The 27979-nt window shown below is 35.1% G+C and overlaps 1 protein-coding gene across 5 annotated transcripts in view; it reads right to left on the bottom strand.

Annotated features, from left to right (window-relative positions):
• The window catches only part of LOC150098821 (zinc transporter ZIP10-like), a 208440-nt gene that overhangs the window by 82409 nt on the left and 98052 nt on the right, over positions 1–27979 (bottom strand). For 3 of the 5 annotated variants that reach the window (XM_090405727.1, XM_090405725.1, XM_090405726.1), the window contains exons 2-5: positions 15553–15684; positions 4851–5342; positions 4522–4601; positions 1042–1228 (exon numbers count right to left, since the gene is read on the bottom strand). In XM_090405727.1, the coding sequence (XP_090261853.1) occupies positions 1042–1228; positions 4522–4601; positions 4851–5289 (706 nt within the window). In that variant the 5' untranslated portion in view covers positions 5290–5342; positions 15553–15684. The remainder of the gene's footprint in view (positions 1–1041; positions 1229–4521; positions 4602–4850; positions 5343–15552; positions 15685–27979) is intronic. The other 2 variants (XM_090405729.1, XM_090405728.1) reach the window with 1 other exon arrangement.

Genomic DNA, 27979 nt, shown 5'->3' with positions numbered 1-27979 from the left:
ATCTGGCATGAGACCACCATTCTTACTAGATGCCTGAAGTTGCTTGAAAAACTTCAATACTTGGTCAATAAAGCAGGGTTCTAGGAATATCTAACCCTCAGTCCATCCACAATACTATGTATAATAGGTTTATGTTCATGAATGGGATGCAGATTTAAAAAAAAAAATGCACAATATATGTTTTTGTGTTTACTATTCACAGTTTTATATTAGGAGTCCCTTTTCAACTGTAAACATGAATTACTGAAGGTCTTTATGCAAAACAAGACACATGGATAGGTTAAAACGAGTGGTGCCGTCCTGCACTATGTGAAAACATCATTACTTATGTTAATACCTTCAACAGCTGCAACTGCATTCTATGAGTTATATACATGAAAGTAGTATTTTTGAACTCTGCAAATTTAATACAGTGACATTAGTATATTATGAGTAACTTATGGTGTGGCATGGACTGAGAGGGATACCATTTTATACATTTTGCTGTGCAGTAGTGCTCTGTAAGTGCAGCGTATGTGTAAAACGCTTTTGAAATTAGAAAGAACAGCTTTTCAAAATTATGTCAGCATCATAGCATCATTTAATGTAAGACAAAGGACCCCCCCCTACACACACACACATGCCCCAACCCCACAAAAATAAAATCATCCAATTCTTTAAGCTGGGCTACCAGAAAAGAGCAATACAAAATTTGGTGGCTATAGTTTTTACCATTAGGAGTTACTCAACACAAGCAACCAGTGAGGAATAGAGATATAAGACATACAAAGACTAAGTAGCCTGCCTAATCTACTCATTTTGAATCAAATGACATAAATTACTAGGATTGTCTATAGCATGATTTGTGGTATGAACAACAAATCATGCTATAGACCATCCTAGTTTAATAATTATTCAAGAAAGATTTGAATTCCAAAATGTATCAGAGATATAAATACTACACCAATGTGTGTATTACAAAACCTCTGATATGGCAGAGTTTCAATTTTAAGATGGGTTTTCAAAATAAATATTAAAATAAGTCACTAATATCTGACATACCATGATAAGAATGTTGTGAATCAAATGATATGTTTTGGTGAGTTGATTCATCTTCTATTTTGCTACAGTAACCTCTATCCAGCTGGTAGACAATTGCAGGGCACAGATGAAGAAACTGTAAAGGAGAAATGGCACTACCTCCGTGACTGACATTATGAACCTGCAGGATTTCTGATGCTGTTAAGCACTACCAAGAAAAATGTTAAAAATTATCAATACTGATATGCATAATTAAAATGGAACTTGTACAAAAGAAAAAAAAAAAGCCTCTACTCCTACCTCTAAATCTCTACTCCATAACAAATCATTAGGAACAGTTTTTATTAAAATATTCATTTTTACCTACAAAATCGCATATGAAGTAAATATATTTCAAGACATATTTTCTAATTTATTAAAATTATTTTTCAAGCTATAGTAATCCTCTGACAAAGTTTAGTAACCTTCTTGTGTGAAATAATCATTTTTAAAATCCAATAAGCAATTTGTTCAAAACAACTGAAGATTTAAGTTTATTAGTCCACGGAAATTATGAATATAGGAATTAAAATTCTATACATTCTACTACCACAGTTGCAACCTTAATGCAAGTTTCAACTTTCTTAAAGAAACTTTCACAATGCTCATGACAAGATGAAGATGACCTTAAAGTGTAGACTTAATGTAGATTTAACCATCTGACAAATTTACTTCAAAAATTATCCAATATTTAAAAAGCATTCAAATATACATTTTTTTATGAATAAAGGAAATTAACATTTTCATTTCTTTTTTTACATGATTCCTGCTCACAAAAAGTTGTAAATCTATAGTACAATAGTGCCATGGATAGGCTAAGATTTTTTCTATTTTTATAGTTTATATTTTTGTGTGTTTTTATATTGGTTTTTACATAATCTGGAAATACTGCTTTAGTAACCAAACATGGAACTTTTTCAAGCCACTTCAGGCCTCCAATAATAAGTGGGCGAGTGATTTCACATTAGGAAATGAAATTCATCTTCTACCTAAAGATAGACATTATTGCCCAAGATAGAATTTCAACTTACAGCCTGCTGGTTGGAAAGCAACACTAACTACTCAACCAAGCATACTGAAAGTTCTTTACATGTTCAACTTACTTCCATTGAAACAGAATTATGTAGTTTTTCTATAATTTTTTTTTTTTTTAAATTGAGAGTATTCAGAGAAGATTTTATCATGATAGTTATGGAAATTGATTGGTTAATTTAAATCTCAATAATTTTTTATATTAATAGTTTAGATAAGGGCATATACATATATGAAATGGCAAATAAGATTTGCCACTTGGCTGAACAAGGGACTTTACCAGTGAACATAATAAAAAGATAATTAAAAATACAGATGTGAGAACTTGAAAGTTTATTTTTCACTTGGTTAGACTATAATAAATTTAATTTAATCCTTTATCCAAGTGTGAACAAACAAAGTTTGCGCCTGAAAATATCTTCAGGACTGAGGTAAGGTAGTACAACACCGGGCAACTCGCAGCAAAGGTGCAAGCTCTCAACTCCTTGTCTCAGTATCTCCCATAATGCACAGCACATCTCCTTGCGGACATGTATACTGCTATGCATTAAAGGGGGGGGGCACTAGACCTCAATAAAGGTCGAAACCAGTATGGGTAGTGCCCCTCCCCTTTAATGCATAGCAGTATACATGTCCGCAGGAGATGTGCTGTGCATTATGGGAGATACTGAGACAAGGAGTTGAGAGCTCGTGCCACCTTTGCTGCGAGTTGCCTGGTGTTGTACTACCTTACCTCAGTCCTGAAGATATTTTCAGGCACAAACTTTGTTTGCTCACACTTGGATAAAGGATTAAACTAAATTTATTATAGATGTGAAAACTAATATATGAAGTTCATTTTTTTTACTGTTAGCGCAGGAAAATATGTGGAATGATCCTCAAGAACTCATGAATTTATTTAACTTTAAGAAAGATTTAGATATTTGTTAGTCAGTGGAGAGGTTAATTAAAATGTTTATGTATAATGATTCTCTAATTTGGCAATGTTAAACATAGCAATACTGACATGTGCTATGTGTAAATATGGTGAGGGGAAAAAATGAATACATATATACATACATAATATACATCACCTGGCCTACATATGGATGATGAATTTCTTGTTGTACATATCAGTTTGGTCATAGTGGTGATAAGTCAGAATATGGTTTTCTTGCAGTTTGCTACCTCCATCCCCCCACCTCCAAAAATAAAAAAAACATTTTAATCAGTCTTTGGCTATGGGATTGGTTTCTAGTTACTTATGCTATTTTTCATAACTATAAGAACCAAAATAATTAAACTGGATTTGAAAAACAGACTGAGACCTTTGAACCAACAATGGTGATATATATTATGCAGCAACTTCATATTACAAAAACTGAAATGTGTAAGAGACATCTTATCATACAGTTATTCTCAACATAGCACTATACCATTATAATAAACTCCTACACTATGACAAACTATCAAAACATCTCAACAAAAGACTTATAGGCATTATGCTGTTTTAGAGGAAACTCATTATTGCAAAGTATCCACTATATATTAAAAAAAAAAAAAAAAAAACTATTCCTATTGTCTCCACGAGTCTTCCACAATGAGATTCATAACTTATTTTTAGTATTAACAACACCAAAACAATTTTAACAAAAGATGTTTTATTAACTTCTCATATTTCGCTGAATTTCAAATCAGCATCATCAGAGCTTAACACAGCTTGTATACACGGCAATGAGTAAGTGAAACAATACAATTGAAATGGACAGAAGCTCTGAAGTCCTATTTTGGAGCCCTTTAATGTTGTAAAAAATATATATATATATATATATTAAAATACATTTGCTACTATTATTATGGCAAGTCAGGACTGGCAGACCATGCTTTAGACATCCCGTCACACAGAATTAGATGGAAGAAAATGAATGTGCTATTTAGAAGTTGTTACAGAAAGATTTTTTTTTGAGTCAGCCATGGCTTTGAAGAATTCTCCCAACCTGAACAAATACGGTTGCATTAATTTGCCAAAAATTTGGGAGACTGTGATCCTAAGAGCAACTGCTACACAACTATTTTTTTTTTAGAGGATGCCAAAATAGGACTTTAGATCTTCTGTCCATTTCAATTGTATTGTTTCACTTACTCATTGTCACTTATACAAGCCCTGTTGTGGTCTGATGATGCTGATTTGAAATTCAGCAAAATATAAGCAGTTAATAAAACATCTTTTGTTAAAATTGTTTTGAGGTTGTTAATACCATTAAAAATAAGTCATGAATAACCATCAACACCTAAGCTTATCTGTTAGATTCCACAGTGAGAGTCAACTGCACAACAGTAAATATAAATAATAATAAAAAACTGAACTATATATATTATGTGTGCATGCATGCGAACTAAAGAGTTTATTTAACAGTGAATTAATCCATTCTACAGCAGCTTTAAGCTCACCTTATTTCCAAAAATAACAGAATTCTTATATTCATTGTTTAGGATGACATCAGAATCCCACTGAGATGACAAGAGTTTTCCTATAAAAATAAAAACAAATTTAAACAACCTTTCTATATGAATAAAAGAAGTTCAAGCAATTTAAAATGAAAATTTATTAATAAGTAAGATGATTATACATCTAAATATTCAGAAGCATGCACCAATAAATATTAATTGCATTTATTCAATACTGTTCAATATTTAAAAAGATAACTTACCACATACAAAGGACAAAGTTGTATAAGATATTAATATATAAATTCAATTTGCTAACTAAATAAACATACCTGACACTTGCTTTTTTCCATCAGTGTCTGAATGAGATGTACCAGGAGAAGTAATTACCTCTGATGAAATCTGGCTAACTCCTTCATTCTCGTGGATTTCAACTTCTTTCACCTTTGATCTTTCATCTCTTCTCTGATTATGTGCCTCATGATTTTCATGATGGGAAAGTACTTCATGGTTGTTGATCACATGGCTTAAGCCAAGGTTTTCAAGGAGATGCTGGAAACCTTCAAATGTCATTAAACCATTATGTCCATATGTACTGAAAAGATGTCTCATAAAAAAGTTGCCATTTGATTGATCAGAAGTCTCTTCTGAATGATGTTCACTCAAAGAATGATTATGATTATATTCTTGTGTACTACCACAGCGTCCATGATGCACTACACATGATACTAAAAGACACGCACAGAATAAACCTGATCCACGAAAACACATTTTATATTATTCGAATTTAAAAACTCCAGCATTCATAAGGACAACTAGTAGGTCTGAAAAGATATTAAAAAATTATAAACTGTGTAGTAATCATAACAAAACAAATATGCTATTATATATTGTAAACATAGTGGGTATGTAAAATTTTTTCAATTATACTGTATTTTTCTCTAGGACACAAGAAATGAAAACAAAATCACATGCTTTAATTCAAAGTCTTTGCCAACTCAGCATTCCTTGTATTACTTTTTATGTTAATATGAACCATCCTTTCCCATGAGAGGTTGTGAATGAACTTATAATGCTATCAGTGATTAAGGACAAAATAATCTGGGAATTATTATTAACACCACACCTCCATAGAATCCAAAGACTCATTTCAGGAGGCAAACATTGCTACACACAAAGCCCATCAAATCATGCCAAACTCATTCAATGTATCTGCATTCACCCACAATGTCAAACAATGCATTCCACTCACCAACCATTCTCTCCATACTTCCAGGTATGTTCCATTCTCCCATTCTATGAAAAATCTCTTCCACATTAACCTGGTAACAATGCTTTATCAACTTAAATGCCTCAATCATATTCTCTCTGTTCCTCCTATTCACAAGGCTTTGCTAACTGCATTCCCTCAATCTGTCTTCAAAACTCACATCCCAAAGACCAGTTATGACACAGCCAGTCTTCTCTGGAACCTTTCCAATATATCCTCATCACCATGAAAACCACTGGACCAAATCTGTGCACAATAATTCATACAAGGCCTGATAAAGGCCTTATACAATGGAACCAAAACCTCCTTATTTCTACAAGGGCCTCGACATTATTGCCATAATCTGATGTGATGTCTTCAAAATTTGTGTAATGTGACCTCTGAACTTCAGATCCTTGTCCATCACCAACTCCAAGGTCTCTTATCTCCTTTACTTTCACCAAAATTTCCCTGCCAAGGGTATACTTTTGCATCCCATTGTTGTCTACCAAATTTCAGAACCTTACACTTTGCAACATTAAATTGACAGTTCCATACTGCTGTAAGGTTACATCTGCTAACAGTTGTATATCACCAGTTAAACCCATCCCAATATTATTAATATATAAATTAAATAACAATGGTCCCAAAATAATAAAAATATGTCCCAACCCACCCTAAATAATACTAAAAATTTTTCCATTAAAAAACACTTCCATATTCATTTCACCAACATTCGAGGAGACATTAATACAAACATTAGTGGCATACAACCTCAGCTGGCATGCTCCATGATCACAGCCCACCTCAACTATCCCAACTACATCTTACACAATGCATTCTGCAAAAAGGGCAGAACATGTGTTTTTGTGAAATCTGATATTCCTTATCAAAGGCTATCCAACCTGGAATCACCACTTTTCAATCTGCTCTGGCTCAAGATTTCCTTACCTCACTTTACAACCTTCATTTCCTGCTTTCACCACTCTCCTAAGTGTGATCCTGCTGCCCCTTTTTGACTACCAATCACTACAAATTGATTTCTTACAAACTAATTACCTAAATAGTGAGACTGTCCTCCTTGGGGGCTTTAACACTGATAACACAAACTGGATTCTGTACTCCAACTTCACAGATCAAGTTGGAAGGTAAGCTGAATCATTTGCCATCAGTCATGACCGAACAGAAATAGTCGATCTACCAACCATAATACCAGACAATCCTCATCATTTTACCAACATGATTGACCTTTTCTTAACCAACTCTCCTTCCAAATATACCATGGATGTCTGCTTTCCCATTGGCAACTCTAGCCACAATCTTATTCAAATCTACAGTTTGCCCTCCTCGCAGCCAATCTCAGCATCATACCTTATGGCACTACAATTGTGCCAACTGGGATGATCTTGGGAATTTTCTTGCTGCTTTTTGTCAAGATTACTGCTTTCGCTCTCATGATCCAAACACCTGCAGCGAACTAGTAACCAAAATAATCCTCACAGAAATAAGGGTCTTCATCCCCAACTTCACTACAAATCCCAATGGCTTAAATTAAAAACTCCAGCTTTTCATTCAGCTCACACAACAGCCAAAAATGTGTAAAAACCTTATTCAACAATTCCAAAGCAGACTTGATAAGAAAAATGCAATAAACTCATCTCCTGATCAACTGGCAGTCAAACCTTCTGGTTCCTTGCTAAGGTTGTTGTTCATGTTGCCACCTCTCTTGCATCCTGATGGCACTATGGTAACCTCACCCAAGGAAATGACAGACCTCTTGGCATCAGTTTTTTTTTTTTTTCCCTCCAACTCCCCTGGACGACCAAAGTAAATCACCTCCTGTAATTCTACAAACTGCCCACTGCATACCACCTGTGAACTTTCATTAAAAAACATCATAAAAATCTTTATTAATTTGATACTAATAAGGCTCCTGGTCCAGATGGTATTCCTTTGGTTGTGCTCCAGAATTGACACCCATCATGTATCGTCTATATAAACTTTTATATTCTACTGGCATCTACCCAAAAGTATGAAAGCCCACATCCAACCTACCCAAAAAGGGACACAAAAGTCAGCCACCATCTAACTATCATCCGATTGCTCTCATCTAAGGCATACTTCAAAAGTGATGGAGAAGGTTATCAACAACCAGCTTCTTCATTAATTAGCAATCACAATATGGATTCTGCCATTCTTGTTCTACAGCAGACCTGCTAGCTAATCTCACCCACCTTTGGACTCAGGTCAAGGAAAGATTTGGAAAAAATCATGTTATTACTCACGATATTTCTAAGGCATTTGATCATGTCTGGCATGAAGCCTACAAAACAAGCTACCATCTTATGGCTTCTCTTCTACACTCTGTGATTGGATTGCCAGCTTCCTCACTTGTATGTGTGTGTCATGGTGGATGGCTTTCTCTCATCAGATTTTCTCATCAATGCTGGAGTGCCTCAGGGTTCTATGCTCTCGTCCACACTCTCCCTCCTTTCTCTGATTGAAAATCTTATTCTTAGCTTTGCTTATGACAGTACTCTTCATTTCTCTTCCTTATTCGATAAACCCTGCAGAATCCTAATGTTAAACACCTCAAGATCTTCCATAACCAGTGACTTTGACACTGACCTCAACCTCCTGAAATGGGGTGAAGTTATATACCCTCCTAAGCCTCTAAAAAACTTGGTGTTCTTTTCCATTCTAAACATTACTTCTCTTCCTCTCAACTCCTAACACTTTATATGTCTCAGATCTGTTCAACTTTGGAGTACTGTTCCCACATTTGGAGGAGGGGAGCACCCAAGACCTAAAAAATTCTTGATGATATTCAGAAGAGGACAATCCACTTAACAGATGACCCCTTCTCACAGAGTCCTTTTCAGTCATTTTATTATAGGTGCACTGTTTCCATGCTGTGCCTGTTCTATAGGTATTTTCCTAGGCATTGCTCCTCTGCATTGGCTGCTACCATTCCTCCACTTTCTTCTAATCACAGAAGAACTAGAGTAGCCACTGATCAACACCCATACGCTGTTCAGCTTTGAACCCACTGAAATTACTTTATCAGCTTCCTTCATCCCATCCATCTCCATTTTTTGAAACAATCTTCCCCCATGCTGTTTTTCCCCACTGAATACAACTTTCCACTCTTTAAGAACCATATCAACAAGCTACATTTTTCTCGTTAATCACTTTCCCACACATGGCACTGTAGTGTTATAGGTCTTGTGACCTTTTGTGTGTGGGATTAACAAAAAACAGACCCCTGTGGCACACCACTAGTGACTTTACTCTTTCGAGATAATGCACCAACCCTCATACACAATTTGCTGATACCTATCTGATAGCCAGTCACCTATCCAACTCACTAGTTTATCATCCCATTCTACTTGTTTTAGTTTAGTTACCAACTTGTGGTGTGGCAATCTATTAAAAGCATTTGCAAAATCTAAGTGTACTACTGTATATGCATCTCCCTTGTGCAATACATTCATCACTTTGTTATAGTACATAAGCAAGTTGGTAAAACACAACCTCCCTTTAGCAAACCCATGCTGACATGCACAAAGAACACCATTGTTATCAACCCACTTTTGTATCCTATCGCTCACCAACCTCTCCAATATCTTAACTACAACTCCAGATATATAGATTGGCCTATAATTTGTTGCCTTAGTTCCACTGTGAAGTGGAACTATTTTGCCTTCCTTCCACTCACTTGGGACTTGTGCTATTGCAAGACTCTTTAAATAGGCAGACCAAGGTTGATATTAAAACCTTGGAACATTACCTTAAGACACAATGATATGTCATCAAGTCTATTGCCTTATTCACATCTAGCTTATTTAACTAGAGTCTTGCAACAGCACAACCCACCACCCTTATGCAATGTAGGCGACAATATTCATGGATATGCTCAATACACCTAATTGTGTCAATAGGTTTCTTCTTTCTCAATATTCACCTCATCTGCATGACCAGAAATCATACATTAATATGTGTGATGTTTAGAAAGAGGAAGGGGGGGGGGGTGTTGATCATCAGTAACCTATAAGTTTTCTCATCAGATGGCATCCTTCCAACCATAATAAAAACTTGTGCTTCAGAATTCATACTGATCTTGTATAATAAAAGTGTCATGCTTGTCTAGCACACATATATAACAGTATGGAAGCAAGACTATCTAAGCCTATCTCTAAAAAGGGAAGATAAGTCAGACGAAAGACAATACCAGCCAACCTTCTTCAGTCCTGGAGGCCTACTAATTAATTAATGATCCCCAATATGGGTTCTTCTGCCTTTGTTCCATGACAGATCACCCAGCCAACCTTATTCATCTTTGTGCATGATGCATAGAAAAGTTTGGAGAAAATTGTGTACAAGAGAAAATCATGAGCAACTTACAAAATCCTGCAGTTGCTCCTCCTGATGTTTCCAAAGCATTCACTTGGGTCTGGCCAGAGGGAAGACTATATGATAGTAGTGTGGTAAGGAAGCCTCTATGCCAGACCCAATCAAATGCTTTGAAATATCAAAGATCACCTCAATTGATAACCCTTTGCAACTGAGCAGCCAGTTTCTACTCTGGTCATTCAATGAAGGTCATTGTGAACAGTTTCTACACAGCACTATTGCATTATGAGTTTTGTAACCTCTTTTCTGTGGGATTAATATATTAAAAAAAAAACATTATATTCAATTACTTTCGATTACAAAACCACAATACAAGGCATGAAAGTATGCACACAATCTCAGTTATATGATCAGAAAGAACATAAATTATGTAAAATTATGACAATGTTTGTGAAAAATATTTACAACATACTTGTTGTATATACCTTGTATTTCCTGTTCTTTGATTTGCTTGTTGTTTCTACACACTGATGATGTGCTATTGCTTTCAGTATGAAATATCTGTACTTTCATTAAAGTTTATTACTGTGGATATTGTTTAATTTTGTTGTTTTATAGGAGATGAATGTATCTTGTCTGTAAATTGTGTTCTTCAGCCAGAGCACTTTTCTGTAGGATTAAAAATTCTGAGTTTCCAGGAAAAAATATATGAATGAGACCAGATAACTCTGGTGTGAGACAAGGATGTACATTATCCCTTCTGTTATTCATTATCTATATGGATCACACTATGAAGGAAAGTGGTATTAAACATGATATCAGAATTGGAGATGTTAATGTCAGCTCTTTAATTTATGCAGACGATGTTATACTTCTAAATAAATCCACTACAAGTTTGCAAGATTCCCTGACTAAATTGAATAACTGCCATAAATAATGTTATATTGCATATATTTCAATAATTAAAAACATTAATTTTTAAAATATTTATTATTAGAATAAATTGTTTTCTGCACTAAGCAAAACCAGCCAGCCAAGTTGGTCAAGTGGTTAGCTCTCCCACCAACAGGCTGCAGGTTCAAATCCTGCCATGGGCATGGGTGTTTGTGATTATTTTTAGGTGGGAGATAAATTTCAATGCCCAGTATGAGACTACTATGCCACTTATTGGATGACTAAAGCAGCTTGAAAAAAAATTCTATGTTGGTTTCTAGAGCAGGGATTTATAACATGATCTTTGAAAAAAATAAGACAAAGCAAGTAATTGCTGCAGTTTTTTTTTTTTAATGAGCTAATAACTCAACATTAAATGAGTACTACAGGTCCCACTCCTCTGACCTCAATATCATCATTAAATAATACAATGAAACATTTAAAACATTATGTGCAAAAACAATATCATTTCTTATTTCTTACTACTTTAATTTTTTTTATTACATGACTCCTATCCATAGAAGGTTGTAAACCTATAAGATATTAGTAATATGAGTAGGAGATTTTTAAAAAAAATAATTTTATGAATATTTTAATATAGTCTGGATACCCTACTCTAGAGACCAAACAAGGGACCTTTTCAAGTTACTTCAGGCCTCCAATAAGTGGGACCTGGGTAGCCAAGGCCAGGTGATGAAATTCATCTCTTATCTAAAGGCAATCGGAAACATCCATACTAAGTAGAATTCAAGTCCACAGTCTGTTGGACTTGTTTATGTGACCTCCACAGTGTTTTCTTTTTTTGCAGCTTTTGTTTTATATGTCTACTCATTTACTTAATCTTCATTTGGTTTATCCTCCAGTCTGATAGTGCTTCTCTCAAACAATCTCTGTCACTTTCCATGCACTACTGACCTTTCCTTGCAGCTTCTCAAGCCATGGCACTGCTCCAAGATGACTCCTAAGTGCAAGTACAAAAATCAATTTTTACATTGACAATGACTTGCATTTAATATTACTATTTGCATTTTGTACTTACATTCTGAGTTAGCGAATCTCATATGCAGGATGAAAATCGGGTTTTTCATCCTGCATATAGAAAAATCAGCCAGGAAAACACATGCAATTTACAGACAAAAACTAGTGGTGGTGGTGGGCAGTAGATACCATTGTGTGTGGATGATGATGGTAGTTGCATTCTGTGTAGTTGGTAGATTAAGTGGTGGAGACAAAGTGTTGTAGAGTAGAGTGTCCTCCTTCAATCAGTCCTTGGAGGTGTCACTAGTGCCAGTTTTATTTCAGCAAAAATCTTGGACTGCATTTAACTTCTACATTTAACCTAGTTGCAGCAATTCCCTCCTCCCCCAATTAAGCTTAATTCTTTAGACTGCATTTAAAAAAAGATTACATTTTTTTTTTACAGAGAATTATAATATCCCCTGCCCCAAAGTGTGTAAGATTATCTAAAATGAGACCATACAATTCCACAACTTATACTTTGTGAATACAGAGTATAAGTTGTGGAAGTGTGTAATCTTTTCATCCTGAAAAGATTACACACTTTGTATCATAATGATGGTACTAGTTTACAGGAAATTGATGATGCAAGGGATCTGGGGGGTGATGATGGATAGAAATTTGAAATTCAGAAGATGTATTACAATAGTTAGCAAAATAGCTCAGAGGATTACTTGGATGCTGAAGAACACACTAACAAGTAAAGATAGGTAGGTTATTATCCCTCTTTATAAGGCTATGATTTGACGTTGGGCTTGGACAGTATGTCAGCTCATGTGGTATGAAAATGTGCAAGTAAGCTGGCAGTGCCTCTGATGAAGTTGTCTAATCTAATTCTCTGCTTTAGCAAGGTTTCAAGAGAGTGGAAAGAAGGTAAGATAGTTCCATTACATAAAGGTGGCTTCGAGACAGAAGGAGCAAATTGTAGATCAATCAGTATCTCTGAAGTGGTGGTTAAAGCATTGGAAAGGTTGGTTAAAATGACGGCAGAATTGGATAAAGGAAATGGCTATACCATGATATTGCTGGACTTTACAAAGGCACTTGTCAGAATACCACATGAGAAAACTATTATAAGTTGGAGCAAATGGGAATGGATATGAGGCTGGTGGCATGGATTGGGGGGGGGATAGACATCGGAGTGTTCCCAGGCTCTGTACTAGGACCACCACCACTCCTTAATTTGTACATTAATGTAATAGCTAAAGATTTGAAGAGGGGGGGGGGTATTCAGCTGTTTGCTAATGATAATGATGCAATACTAGGGAGGGCAATAGTTGATAAAGGTGGCATAGATATCTTAGAGGCTGATTTAAATAAACTGGCAGTGTGGGGCAATGGACAATGATTGTCAATTTAATGTTGTAAAACGTAAGGTAATGCACTTCAGAATGAAAAGATTACACTTTGTATCATAACGATGGTACTAGTTTAGAGGAAATTGATAATTGATGAGGCTAGAGATCTGGGGATGATGGGAGATAGAGATAAAATTCAGAGGACATATTACAAGAGTTGGTTGGCAAAATGCTGAAGAACACACTGACAAGTAAAGATAGGAGGTTGTTATCACTCTGATTTGGCCACATGTTGACTACTATGCACAACTATACAATAACACATATGCCACAGTAAGTAACTTTTTTTACGTAAATATTTCGTCTTATGTATCATAAGACATCATCAGTATGACTAACGAACAACAACAGGAATAAAAAAACAGTAGTGCACATGCTTAAATTGGAATCCCTCTACGTATAAAGTTGTGTGTTCATGTATTAAAAATTACTGGGCTGAAATTAACATTACTTAAATTAAATTAAACTATAGCAGATAAATTATTGAATACAATTGAGGATAACAATTTCCCCAAACTTTTGGAATAGTGAAACAGTCATTTCAAATTAAGATTAGATCTATGAAGTAAGGCTTCAGCACTTTCTTTATATAAATGTTCGTGTTTATATGTGGATCTAAGTAGTAGCTTGGCATTTTGCCATTGGATTCTGTGGTTAGCATTTTCTATTCCATGTTGTGCAAGGCCAGATTTGTAAGGTTTGATAAGGCAGATGTGGTCTTGATGTTCAGAGACACATTTATTTATAGATCTTCCTGTATGTACACAGTAAGACAAGTTACACGAATAAGGCATTTGGTATATGCCAGGTAGTGTATATCCATGAACCCACGACTGTATACGTAGAGGTATTCCAATTAAGCATGCACACTACTCCATAAGTTTCACTATATAAAAAAAAACTACTATGCACAGATATGGTCACATGTGTTTCTTTGGATCAGGTGGTAGAGAGGATTCAGAGATGAGTGACCAAGCTGTGACAGGCATGTGGATTGTTCCCTATGAGGACAGACTGAGGATGTGTGAGTTGCAGAGTTTAGCTGACAGGCAGAGGAGAGGGGATATGATAGAAATTTATAAGTTACTAAATGTATTCTATAAGATTGACACAGAAGAAATTTTTCAACACATGGGGAGTAGGGGAAAACAAAGGGTCACACTTGGAAGTTATCTAAGAGTGTGGTTATTAAGGGTGTGTGTGGAATAGGTTCTTTACTTGGAGAGTGATAAATGAGTGGAATGGATTACCAAAGGTGGTTTTAAGCACCCCCAGTAGTGAATAAATATAAAGAGATGTATGATATGTATAGTGTTAATGGATAGAGTGGGTCTCCCATGATGAGTCTTTTGACTCTATGGAGTACTCATATAAATAATAACAATAATAATATATAATAATAATAATACTTAAAGAAGTCATTTTTACTGTATAACATGATCTACATATTCTGCAATTTTTTCTGATTGAATAATTGCATGATTATTTAAGTGTAAGTGGATTACGAGTTTATTACACTAGCCCTATCATGTGGCAAAAACTACTGTAAACAAGTACATTTTTCTGGCACTTTTACTATTAGCACTAGAGTAATAAAGAATTATTTATTAAAAGATATTTCTTTTGCTCTTATTTCCTTCACAATAACCACTAACTTTTTTTCTGCTGAGAAACTTTTCAGCAAAAGTAGACTTCTAGTAGAAAAGTACAAAGTCAACTTCATTAACAATGAAAGTGGGAATAAGAACAATTTCAACATCTCATCAGCAAATCAATCGATTTTTTTAAAGACATCATCTGCTCCTCACTTGTCTGCAATTTATAAACAAGTTATTTCTATATATGAATATTTTCCCAATACTTGCTCTGATGAGTAGAATTCCTTCCCTCAAAAACAGTATGCTCAACTTTGCTCACTATGCAGACCATTTAATACCTTCCAATATTCAAAAAACAATCTTATCTAAAGAAGTATATTTTGGCAGCCCAAAGAGATCCAATCACTATCCAAGAAATATAGCTAGATTTAATATTAACCTCTTCAAGATAGTTACAGGATTTAAAAACTGATTTTAATATGTCTACCCAGAAATGAAATATAACTCAACAAATAAAATAACATACCGTTCCTGACTGCTACCTAAAAGATACCATTCTTTTATAAGCATTTCTTCTCTTCCCTTAGCTTGTGATAATCTTTAGCAATTTTAAAGAAATAAAATCCTTATTTCATACATAAGGAGCAAGGTGCAATACCTGAAATAATTAAAAACATGCACTTCGTATAGATCTCTCTATAAGTGATGATAAAATTTAATGATTTTCAGTTAAAAAAAAAAACAACAACTTAATCACATTATGATTGGCTATTATAAGCAGAGTCAGAAAATATTATGCTAAACATTATAAGACATATACTGCCACATGGCAAAACTCCTAGTAAAAGGTGCTGGTCATTACAAAGATCAGCACATTTTCACAAGTAACATCCTTAAGTAGTTGCCTCTTGGTTACACCTAATGTTCCACCCCAATGATAAGAATGAAAACAATAAAAGGCAATTAATAACTTATTCAAGATGAGAGAAATTATGTACTATTTTAATATAACCTAATGGATAAATGAAACATCAAGGAAAGAGCACAGGAGGAATGAAGATATAAGGAAGTAGATGGAGTTAGAAAAATTAGTGACAAAGTGAGAAAAAGTAGACTGAGATAGGCTGGCCATGTATGGAGACAACTGGTAGACCACCCAATTAAAAGAATCATAACAATGGAAGTGAAGAGTAGGAGAAGAAAAGGAAGACCAAGGTAAAGATGGTGGGAAAACATCAAAAGGGATATGGAAGAAGTTAGAGTGGAAAAGGAGGGATGTCCAAGATAGAAATAAGTGGAAGAAAATTGTCCAAGCAGCAGACCCCAGGACTGTCTGGAGCTAAATGCTGAAAAGAAGAAGATAGTATAACCTAATGAATAGTAACAACAGTATTATATTGAGAGCCTGTGTAGCTCAGTGGATGTGGCGTTTGCATACCACAGTGCTTGGCCGCACGAAGGAAGACTTGGTTTCGAGTCTAATCGGCGACTAGAGGAAATTTTTCTAAGCCTTTTTTTGACCAGTTCCCGAGTTAGTCGATCTCTGGCACGGGCAAGCGGATTTTTCCTCCCGGAAACTCGGGTTTTTCATCCTGTAAACTCAAGAAAATTGACCGTAGAACCCACATTATTTCAGACATTAAATGTATTGTGTTAGGGTTAGGGACCACGAGATGATGGCACATTTGAGCCGTCTCTCTTCACTGCGTACTGCTTAATTAGTGATAGCCTTAGGCCATCTATCTCTGATTGGGTACCAGTGGAGGTTGAACTGCCCACTCAGTCTCCAAAAGTTAGATAGGGCTAAATGGCCTCGCCTACTCCCGTATACGGGAATAAAAAAAGCGTTAGCTGATTTTTTTTTTTTTTTTAGTATTAGATTGTGTGATGATATGAATGATTTTGACATGAATAAATTCTTTGTGTTCTCAATACATTTCTAAGAATAGTACAGTAAGCCCTCAATTTAAAGGGCTAAATGGGGGGGGGGAAGGGGTGTCTGCTATTGCTGAAAGACCATTAAATCGAATGTATTTTAAAAAACAATATTAACAATGGACTTACAATGCACAGGATGTATTAAAATGTTATTATAATATACAAGTATGAATAAAATATTATTATTATAATGTACACTGAGTAATTTATACATGCCACACACACACTGTTAAAAATATAAAAATAAATTTATGATAGGGTTCCTGTCATAAATTTATCGCACCCTGAAATTTTAGGCCCATATGCTTAGCAAGCATTTCAATGCCTTTAGCTCAACACCACCACCACTTGAGCACTGATGAACAAACTACTTTATGCTGCTCCCTCTATGGCCACCTTCATATGTTTTCTCTACCAAATGTAGAAGTAGTCTTGGAACAACCTCTACACTATTTTAATACAAACTTCTTGAATTTTTTATTTTTATGAATGTCTGAAACTGTTTGCTTTTTTTGACTGAATCTTGCACAGATGTGCAACAGTTACATCACTTTCAAGCTTCTCAATCAGTTCTAATTTTTGTGCAACACTCAAGTTAACATGTTTATGCTTTACCTCTATTTCACAAGACCATATTGTAACATATGTCAAAATCACAATTATAAACACAAAAACAACCAAAATATAAATAATAGAATAGGACAAACTGTACCAGAAGACTGATGGTGTTGATGCACAGTGCTAATCACCCCCCCCCTCTATTAATTCCTCTCCCTCACCCTAGATGACATAATACTCCAAGCCCAACACAGGATGCATGATAAGATAATACTGACTCATTGACCGAAATTTTCAAATTCTATTCAAAATAAAAATAAAAAATTTCTAAATTTTTCTTTTAGGACATAAATTTTTTGTCTGTTAAATCAGGATCTATTAAATCAAGGGCCTACTGTATAAATTTTGAGAGAACAGATTAAATTTGGGAGAATACTTAGGGGGAAAACTTCTCAATGAATTTAGGAATAAAGCAAAGTTAATTTGATAGCTTATATCACACTATTTTTTTTAAACTATGTGACAAAGCATGTGTTTTTTAAAAATATTTTTCACAACACAGTTCTCAACATAACAGAATTTACTCAATCATAGTTTACATTATTTTTTTCAGTCCTCATTACATCAAAACTTATTTTGCTTTGTATACTTCATTGTTATATATATAAAGTTTAATTATTTTTACTCCTGCATATAAAAGGCTTCAGAACCTTCAGGATTGAGGCCCAAAGATACTAGTACATGCGCAACATCAAGCAGTAGCCCATTAAATAACCATAAGAAGAATGTGGGCTACACATGCTTCCTAACTTTAGCCAGCTTTTAGGGATGACAGTGAGTTCCACTCCTACCTGGCATAAAGCTGCAAAATCTCACTTGTATCTGGCCTGTGTGATTCCTTCATTAACTTGTATGCCAGTATCACATTTCTCTTTTCCATATATTTCTCAAATTTTGAAGACTATGTGTCTTCATATTTACACTTCCATAGTTATCATCCTTGTTACCTATCACTAGATGTTTCTGCATCCTCCTCCCATCTCCTTGGAACCCCACATCAATGCACAGCAGCTGATATGTTTCATCAACGCTTTGTGAAGCAGATGAAAAACTTCCTTTTCTTGCAAATTATACACCTCATCAACATTGCAGTTATCTGATGCGATGTCTTAACCTTAACAGTATGGCCCTAAACTTTAATTCTCTGTTTATTATACCCCCCCACCCCAAGTCTAGCTTCATTGACCACTTGCAGCAAATATATTCATTTTATAATAATGTGCTTGCAACGTGTTCAACCCAAAATAACCTTGCACTCCCAAACTTAGCATCATCAGTAAATAACTGGATATCAACCTTTAGCCCATCTCCAATATCATTAATAGCTAAACAACATGAACCAAGTTCAGAATCCTGTAGTACAGTATTCTATTTTGCATACCCATCTCTCTGAATATGCATAACTCAGAATTCTAATAAATCATTAGAATTCTGTCAAATGCCTTGGCAAAAGACAGACTCCTTGGAGGTCTCTCTTAATAATAATAATAAAATCCAGAGGCACCATGGTATATCCATTTTCCTTATTGAGATCTGCTGTCACTAGGGCTCAAGAAATCCACTTATCACAGGCTAGTTGTCAGAGATAAGTGAATTTTCAACCTCATTCTGAATGCTCAAAGTATATTGCATTATTTACACTTTTTTTTTTCCCTTTTTCAATTTAAATCATCTCATTTGCTATCAAGTTATTTGATCACAGGGCTCTAACGAATATAATAAAGAAGTTTTATTTTCAACGAAGGAGATATTAAATTATGAATCATATAACATGCTAAGTTAATTCTTAAGTACACTGTTTGTCTCTGCCAAAAGTTCGTTTGCACAAAGATATTCTCAAAGATGTGCCTTGCTGCCTATTTTTGAAATTTGAACCAATTCTAATATATTAAAACAGTTGGTACTATTTATCTGTCACCATCTTTTATAAACTAAAGCCTACTCTGTGTTCACAGATTTATTTTGAAATAGTCAAGCTCTCAAACAATATTTTATTTTGCATAACTTGCAAGTAATCATCATTCTTATAAAAACCAGAAATACCATTAAAAAAGAAAAATAATTAATTTAACAAGACCAATTTTCATTTGTTTCACTGCCAACTGTAACACAAAATAAGAAATTTATATTATGCACCCAACACCTTCTTTAACCCTTAAGTGGGTATGCAGTTGTAATGTAGTACTGGCAATAAGCTTATTTTTGCAACATGAATTAACTTAGGGTAATTATATACTATCTGGTCTCTTTTGATTAAAGGTGAGTTAGCCGGTCTCATAGGGGGTTTTTGACCCCGGTTCTGGGGGATGAAAAAAACTGTTTTTTCATCCCCCAGAACAGGAAAACCGGCCCTGTGAACACACGCTTCTACAGACATAGAACCAGGGCCATCGCCAGATTAGATCGTGCCCTGAGGCAAACAATTAAATATCGCCCCTGATGGATTATAAGACAAAAATATAAGAAAATCTCCATTTGCTATTTTGTTTTTATTACAAGAGAAACATTAATGTAAAACAATTACATAATAATATTAATTAAATAATTTGCTCTACGGTGATGTTGAACAATAAAACTGTTTATAAGCTCCTCTAAATTTAAATTAAAAGCTATGTCCACCTCTATCGATATAGTTGCTAGATCAACCAATCTTTCTTGGGTCATTGCTGTTCGCAAATAATTTTTAATCAGTTTAAGCTTGGAAAAACTTCTTTCCAAACTTGCTATGCTAACAGGAATTGTTAGCGTAGCGAAGGCGCCTACCGCAATATGGCTGAACAAGCACCCTTATTAAGCCACACCGTGAGGCAGGCTGCCTCTATGCTACATCTGTCGATGGTACTGGTTGGAAACCTCATCCCCAAACAAGGAGCAGTTCATTTGGGTAATCATGCACAGTATTTTGAGGAAGGGGCAGATACAGAAAATGAATAACAGAAAGAAACAGATGCATATGGAAGTGAATTCGGAAGATGAGAGGAGGAATCATAATGCACACCGTGACATTGAATGTATCACAACCGAAATTCCATCTCAAAAGGAAATAGAAAAGTATGTCACCAATGGTCGCCTGTATCACCTGTTCAGTTTCAGTTCTAAGTTCTGCAAAACTGTATTGTTTGTTCTCTTCATGGTATGTCTGAAACAAGATGGTGTCAGATCGTGTTGAATAAAGCCTTTTGCAGCTCACTTGCCTGGCATTAAATTAGCACTGAAAGACCTCCCAGAACTAAAGACAGCAAAAACATGAAGTCCATGGAGTTTTATTATGCATGACATCTTATTAGCTGGCATAGATATTTGCAACAAGGTCATCAAAGCTAGAGATGCCACACTGAATGTTGATGCTGTTTCCAAACATAGAAACTCTCCTCACAGAGCTGACAAAACTTCAAAACAACTAGAAATGCACGTTGGTTGAGTGAAACCTAAATATAGAAATAAAACTCTCCCATAGATGTGATGGAGTTAGGCAGAAGAGGGCAAGGCTGCATGATGATAGCACACCAGATGCTAACTTGGAAGAAATGAATGACCCAGATGATACTCCAGAAGAGACCTACTTCATAAAGTGTGTGTTTTATGTTTTGGTAGACAATGTTATAGCAGGATTAACTGTCCGCTTCGATGCTGTTAAGCAGTTGGCAGAAAAATTTGATTTATTGTGGAAATATCTCACCATGTCCGAAAGTGATGTGGAAAGAAAAGCTTTATCAGAGCAATATCCTGCTGATCTTAATGGTGATGATTTTGGAAATGAATTGCAATATTTAAACTCAGTACATAAAGAAAATTTTGGAAATGCACAGTTAATGCCATTAGATGTGTTGAACTTGTTAACGGATAAAACACTTGGTGACCAGTTTCCAAATGTTTGTGTTAGCTTAAGAATACTATTAACAACTCCAGCAATAGTAGCTTCTGCAGAGAGGTCATTTAGTAAATTAAGAATTATTTAAGGTGGTCTGCAATGTCTCAGAAATATCTTGTGGATTTGACCAGGCTAGGTATTGAATCAAGCACTGCGAGAACAATTAGTTTTCATGCTGTGATTCGAAAGTGTCCTCTAGGTAATTCAGATCACAGTCTCGTGCTGATCTCTTCTCCTATAAAACAACACAAACATCCACACATCGCATGACATTACACTGCATTTTTTTTTTAAAGTAAATAGTAAGTTTATCTACCTTTGTTTACTAATAAAGTCTTCTGATGATTTGATCTGCTTTGCAATATAAAAAGATGTTTCAATGTGAATTATCAAATTATGTGAATTATATTTTTCTCTATCTCTATTGTAGTATAAACAAAGATGTTCAAATCAAATGTGCTTTCTTATCTCTGATCCTCTTTTATTTTATCGTGGAGAGAGAGTATAAGAGCTAGGGCCATCGCCAGATTACATCATGCCCTGAGGCAAGCAATTAAGTATCACCCCTGATTATAAGACAAAAATAAGAAAATCTCCGATTTCTATTTTGTTTTTATTACAAGAGAAATATTAATGCAAAACGATTACATAATAATATTACTTAAATGTTTGTTCTATGGGGATATCACACAATAAAACTGTTTATAAGCTCTTCTAAAATTAAATTATAAGCTATGTCCACCTCTATCAATACAGTTGCTAGACCAACCAATCTTTCTTGGGTCATTGCTGTTCTCAAATAATTTTTAATCAGTTGAAGCTTGGAAAAACTTCTTTCTGCACTTGCTACTAACAATTCCTGTTAGTGTAGTGACAGCACCTACCGCAATATGGCTGAACAAGGGCCCTTATTAAGCCACGCCGTGAGGCAGGCTGCTCTATGCTACACTCTGTCGACAGTACTGCATAGGATACCTTCAGGAATAAAGAGTAATCAACCTATTCCATAGGATTTAAGTTCTGAATACCTAGGCGCGAGCATAAATTAGGATAGGAATATAACTGAACATTTTACGTGATGAAAAAGGCATTTTAATACTGTTATTTAAGAAACAATTATCTTGAAAAGATGAGTCACAAACCAGATCATGTTACTAATATGTACAAGTTAGTCTGTCATTGCTAGTGTTGACATTTCTGTGTTTTTTTGTAAACTTTATTATTTGTCTTTCCTACTGAATTATTTTTATCAATAATTTTATATAAATTCACCCTTCATTATGACAAATGAAAAGAAATGTTAACATTTTTTCAGTTTTGTGAAATAGTGCAAAACTGAAGGCAAAAAGAGACCAAAAAGTATTAAAACGAATGGAGTTGTGTCATCAATTAAAAAAAAAAAAAAAAAAAAATTAAGATATGCTTTCCAAGACAAATGGTTGTTATGCAGACTATAATGTATAAAAAATATCCTGAGGTTGCTGAGAGAAACTCTAAATTATTACAAGATTTTTGGAACCCTTTCAAAGCGGAAGGGTCTTTGTCACAGCATATATGCTGTGATATAGGCCTTGGCTCGAATCATCGAAGAAACATATTTCTAGCTGCCTTCCAAAGAAAGATGGATTCTAAAATGTTTGAAAACCTGAAATGCCTTTTTCATACAGCCTAGTATAAAGCTAAATTCAATAAACTGATTTACTGATTTCAAAAACTTCAAATTTGAATTTGGCTATTTTAAACAATACCAAAATGAAATTTAAAGAATTTGTGTCAGTTATTGTGGATGCCATCAAACAAAAATCAGTTAAGGAAATCAAAGACTCTAGCTGTGAGTTTTCTAGAAGCTTCTACTGATATTTCAAATGAAAAGAAACTTGTCTGTTATATGTAGATAAAAATCGGAAGGGACAATTTGTTTACAAAATTACTTTGAGTTTCAAAAAGTTTTCCTTGTTCAAGGAAAACTTTTGTGATTTTGGTATTTATAGCTGCCATTATTATAGAATGTGAGTAGATGTCTAATGCAAATTCTCCATAACAAAAACCATGCTGTCCTCTACAGAAAATAACAGTGCTTCCAATGTTGTATAATGGAGATATGTTTCCCTTCTATATACTCATCAGGAATCACACTTGTGCTGAACTTATGCATGTAACCTGTCAAGGACATTACCAAACGTTCACGTGCAATCTTTCAGCACTCGTATCAAAATCCTATTCATGGTTTTACCGTCATCAGCAAAACTTGGATTTGAGATTAATAAGCATAAAAAGCTATTTTGTTTTTGAAAAAAAAAAAAATCTCCCACCATTTTTTTTTTGGGGGGGGGGGTTGTTGTCAGCCGACAAGAAGATAGTTTATATAACAGTTTACGATAATGTACGTTTCTTACTACAACACTAATTCTTAATGATCGCTGCTAAGCAATTTGTTCACTTTGTGCGCGGCCGGAAATAACGACACAGAAAATCAATTACAATTCAAATTATCATCACTACAATCGTCCTGACACGAAGCGCTACGACTAACACGAACAATCGGCAAGCCGCTCGATTGATATTAACATACTCAGTTGCTAAAAGGATTTTTTTTTTTTATTCTTTTTCTTAATCAAACCCAAACTGTTTGAAAGAAATTAGCACTTAAAGGAGACTGACCTACTGGAAGAAACCGGTATCACGGAAATAAATATAATGATAGCGAAACAATTCATTTCGTCTTTACACAATATGGCTTTGTCTGAAACAAACACGAGGACAATTTCAGTTTTCTGTTGGCCCTGTTCCCCAGTTGCTGCTTCGGAGGAACATAATGGATTTATAAGGCTAGACGCTGCGCTCTTGGACAGTATAGTAAGTATCGACTTTTTTTTTTTTTTTAATTTTTATAAACCCACTCACTCCCTGAATTCTTTACGCACAAGAATTCATTACTAAAATGAAATGCTTTAAGTGTGAACGCCAGAAATCAATAAACAAAATAGTAAAAATATGCATTTTTTAAAAAATAAAAAAATAACTGAGAAATTTGTGGGAAGGATGGAGAAAAGTGAAAGTTTCGAGGGTCAGATAAAGGCACGCGTGGGTCCAGAGAGCCTTTGTTGCAGAGAACAAATCTCTTAATTCTGCCGAAAAAAAAAAAAAAAACTTTTGTACAAATACTACAAAATTTACCTATTAGCTAAACATAAATGTCAAACAAACAGACCCAATCGACCAATTATAGCGAAAAGAGAAATTTCTTCTTCTTAAGGATAAAGGTAACAATGTTGCCTTTATTCCGAAGTGGTGTTCAACAAATAGCATTATGGAGAGATTAAGAAATATATGCTATTATTTAGTTTGCATTCCTGATTTTTGATAAGAAAATTATTTCGATCTGATTTATTCCTAAACTACTGCTGGCGAAATCGAAAGCATATGAGCAATGAGTAGATGTCACATGATCAAGGCATTTGAAAATAAAATAAAAATTGATCTCAAATTAAATGTTAAATCAATTCACTTTATTGTGTTGGCAACTTACACATTCAGTTATCCCATTTAATGTTATCTTGGAGAAAAATATTGCCAAAATCAAGATAAATAACATGCTAAAAAGACAAACATGAAATTTTCTTGGTAGTGATCCTTTTACTACAAATTTATTTCCTTGCCTTCTTTTAATCATATAGATGTTAACTACAGTTTATATGCCTAACTTAACCTAAATCGTTAATTCAAATATACAGTAAATAAACTAATAGCTGTAATAAACTCAGCTCGAAACTTTAAAAACCTTTGATTCACTTGATATTACATTATTCCAAAAATTAGTTGGACAAAAATTTACCAGCCACACAAAATATGATTTCACTTTTATATATTTACAATGAATTTGATTGATAATATGTTATTTCTATTTCGAGGTAGTGATGCATAAATAAGCATATTTAAAAAATAATTACAACAGAAAACTTAATTTAGAAGATCTATGAATTTTCACAAGCATCAAGGGCATCTTTCAAAATCGAATAAAGCACAAGAAACCATTACCGAAGAATCAACAATGAGAATTGCTGGCTGTAACACGTGAATAAAGTGAATAGCATGTGCTGAATTTGCGCTCGTTCTACCTCTTTTTTTTTTTTTTTTGGTGTGTGTGTTAGTACTAGGATGAGCCATGTTAAGAATTTCCGATAACCAACGACCTTAACCCATCGGATCTGTTTAAATTAGTGCGGTGCACAAATGATTCATAACTATATAAAATATACAACCATTCCATGAAAAAACAACTTTCAAGCACGAGTCATTTTTCCGAAGAATCCTGTTTGAAATAGACTGTATGTTCAGTAAGTTCCAATTATTCAGGCTCATACCGTTTAATATCATTTAGAGTTCGCCACGAACTGCTGCAATTCTGTCAGCTTGGCAGAAGTAGAATAAATTGAAGGTGCAAGAAATTTGATAAACACCAAAGTAGTCCTAAGGATGAAGTATACCAGGAGCCTCGAAAGGAGACAATTTTGCTGACAAGACAGAAGGCTACTGACCTAAACAAGTTCGCGATGCGTTCGAATACACCCCTAACATAAGCGATGACGATACAGTTGACCTCTTCTTGAGAGACTAGAGATGTTGAAAATGTTAATCACTTTGTTGACGAATAAATATCGTTAGGAATTCAGCACAATTCGGACGGTGCTGCTCTATTCAGATGTAGATATCTTTGCATCATACTTGCTAGAAAATTTTATATAAAGTTATGTTTTCTGGTATATACACTGCTTGAAAAGAAGTCAACGGACACGATAGCGTGACGATCAAACAACCATGTCGCCCATCTTAATAAGATCTAGGACCTCCTTTCGCTGCGATGCTGCAGCAATCCTACGGGCATACTTTCTACAAGCGTAAGATAGCGATGAATGGGAATTTTGGACCATTCTATGGACAGTTATAGGGCGAACGGCCCTTGACTTCACCCAACGCTCCAGTTCATTCCACAGAGATGTTCGATAGGGTTGAGATCAGGGCTCTGTGGAGGCCAGTCAAGTGTGGTGACGTCCATGTCCACAAACCACGCAGTAACAACAGCCTTATGATACGGTGCATTGTCTTGCTAAAGGAGACAAGTTCCGTAGAAACGCCACAAAGTAGGAAGCATTGAATTGTCCAGAATATTAAGATATCTTTCGGAGTTCAATATTCGGGGCACCACAAACCAGGAAAAACAGGACCATACCATCACAACCGCTACCTGAATTTCATAGGTGGGGGTTACGCACACTGATAAGAGACGTTCACCAAGCATCCGCTACACCCGTCCATCTGCTCGGTAGAGAGTGTAGTGCGATTTGTCCCTCCATAACATAGCTTTGCAAATTAACGCTCTTTGCACCACAGAAGACGAGCTGATTGTTAGTTTCGGTAATGTGCGGCTTGCATATTGCAGTCCTACCATGAAAATCCATGTTGGGAGCCTCAGTTTTGAATGCTTTCATGCAGATTCGTGTTCCAGCCGATGCCAACGGAAATCCGCATTCAACGTGTTGACCAACTAATGGCGGTTTTTACATATTATCCTTCGTAGCACCCTAGGATTAGTTTTGGTGTGAGAGAGTAGCGGATCATCCACTGTCGGTAGCACTTGCAGTTGACTCCTTGCACTTCCATCTCAGTACGGTATCACCGATTGTTGACCTGGGATGGTCGAATTTGTCAAGAACTTGCAGAACAGATAGGCCTGCAACATAGCATCTTATTACAGTGCCGCTTTCAAACGTACCTCAGTTCCCTTCTAGCAGCCATTTTACCCAGACACAGTTGCACTGATTTGGGAGTATCATATTTCTTCAACTTATGCCGACTACAAACACGTCATTCCTTACTTGGCACGATGTACCTTGCCCTTGGAGTATTCTTTGACTTCTTTCCAAGCAGTGTATTTGAGTGCATGTCCTATTTTGAAACAAATGTTCAAATTACACGGTGGAGTAACGTACCATGAGGTTAATAGGACTCGTGCTTCTGCAATGAGGTGATAGGGATGCAGTTATAATAATAACAAACTCAGATTTATTTCAATACCTTTAACCGAAAAGATGAGGTTATAGAACATCTGCTTTAAAGTATACTGTGCCTATGCTTCTTACACATTTCTGCCATTAGCCATATCATTTCCGGATACCATGCTTCCCCCCCACATGTTCTTTTATCGCTCTGAGGCGTGACAGGTCAATTCGAAACTGTTTCGATTTAGAGAAGAAAATAGAGCCTATTAACGCGATGCAGTAATTCCACACCTCACTGATTTACCTCATCGTTAGGCGTAGGACAAAAAAATAAATGAATAATAAAAAATAAAAAATAAGTGACTGTATATTTAGGAAGTTGAGACCTGTAAATTTTATCTGGATAAAAAAAGTAAAAATAAAAAAATAAATAAATTTTGCTTTTCGAGATATAATACCGAAACAAAAACAAACGTTTTTTTTTGGTAACCTACCAATAACGGCGTTTGAGGTAAATCGAATTTTAA

Source organism: Typopeltis vanoorti, chromosome 15 (assembly GCF_054136105.1).
Source record: "Typopeltis vanoorti isolate ZY-2024b chromosome 15, IOZ_Tvanoo_1.0, whole genome shotgun sequence".
Taxonomy (NCBI): domain Eukaryota; kingdom Metazoa; phylum Arthropoda; class Arachnida; order Uropygi; family Thelyphonidae; genus Typopeltis; species Typopeltis vanoorti.
Note: the sequence above shows the minus strand (reverse complement) of the source record. Positions and strands in the feature narration are given on the sequence as shown.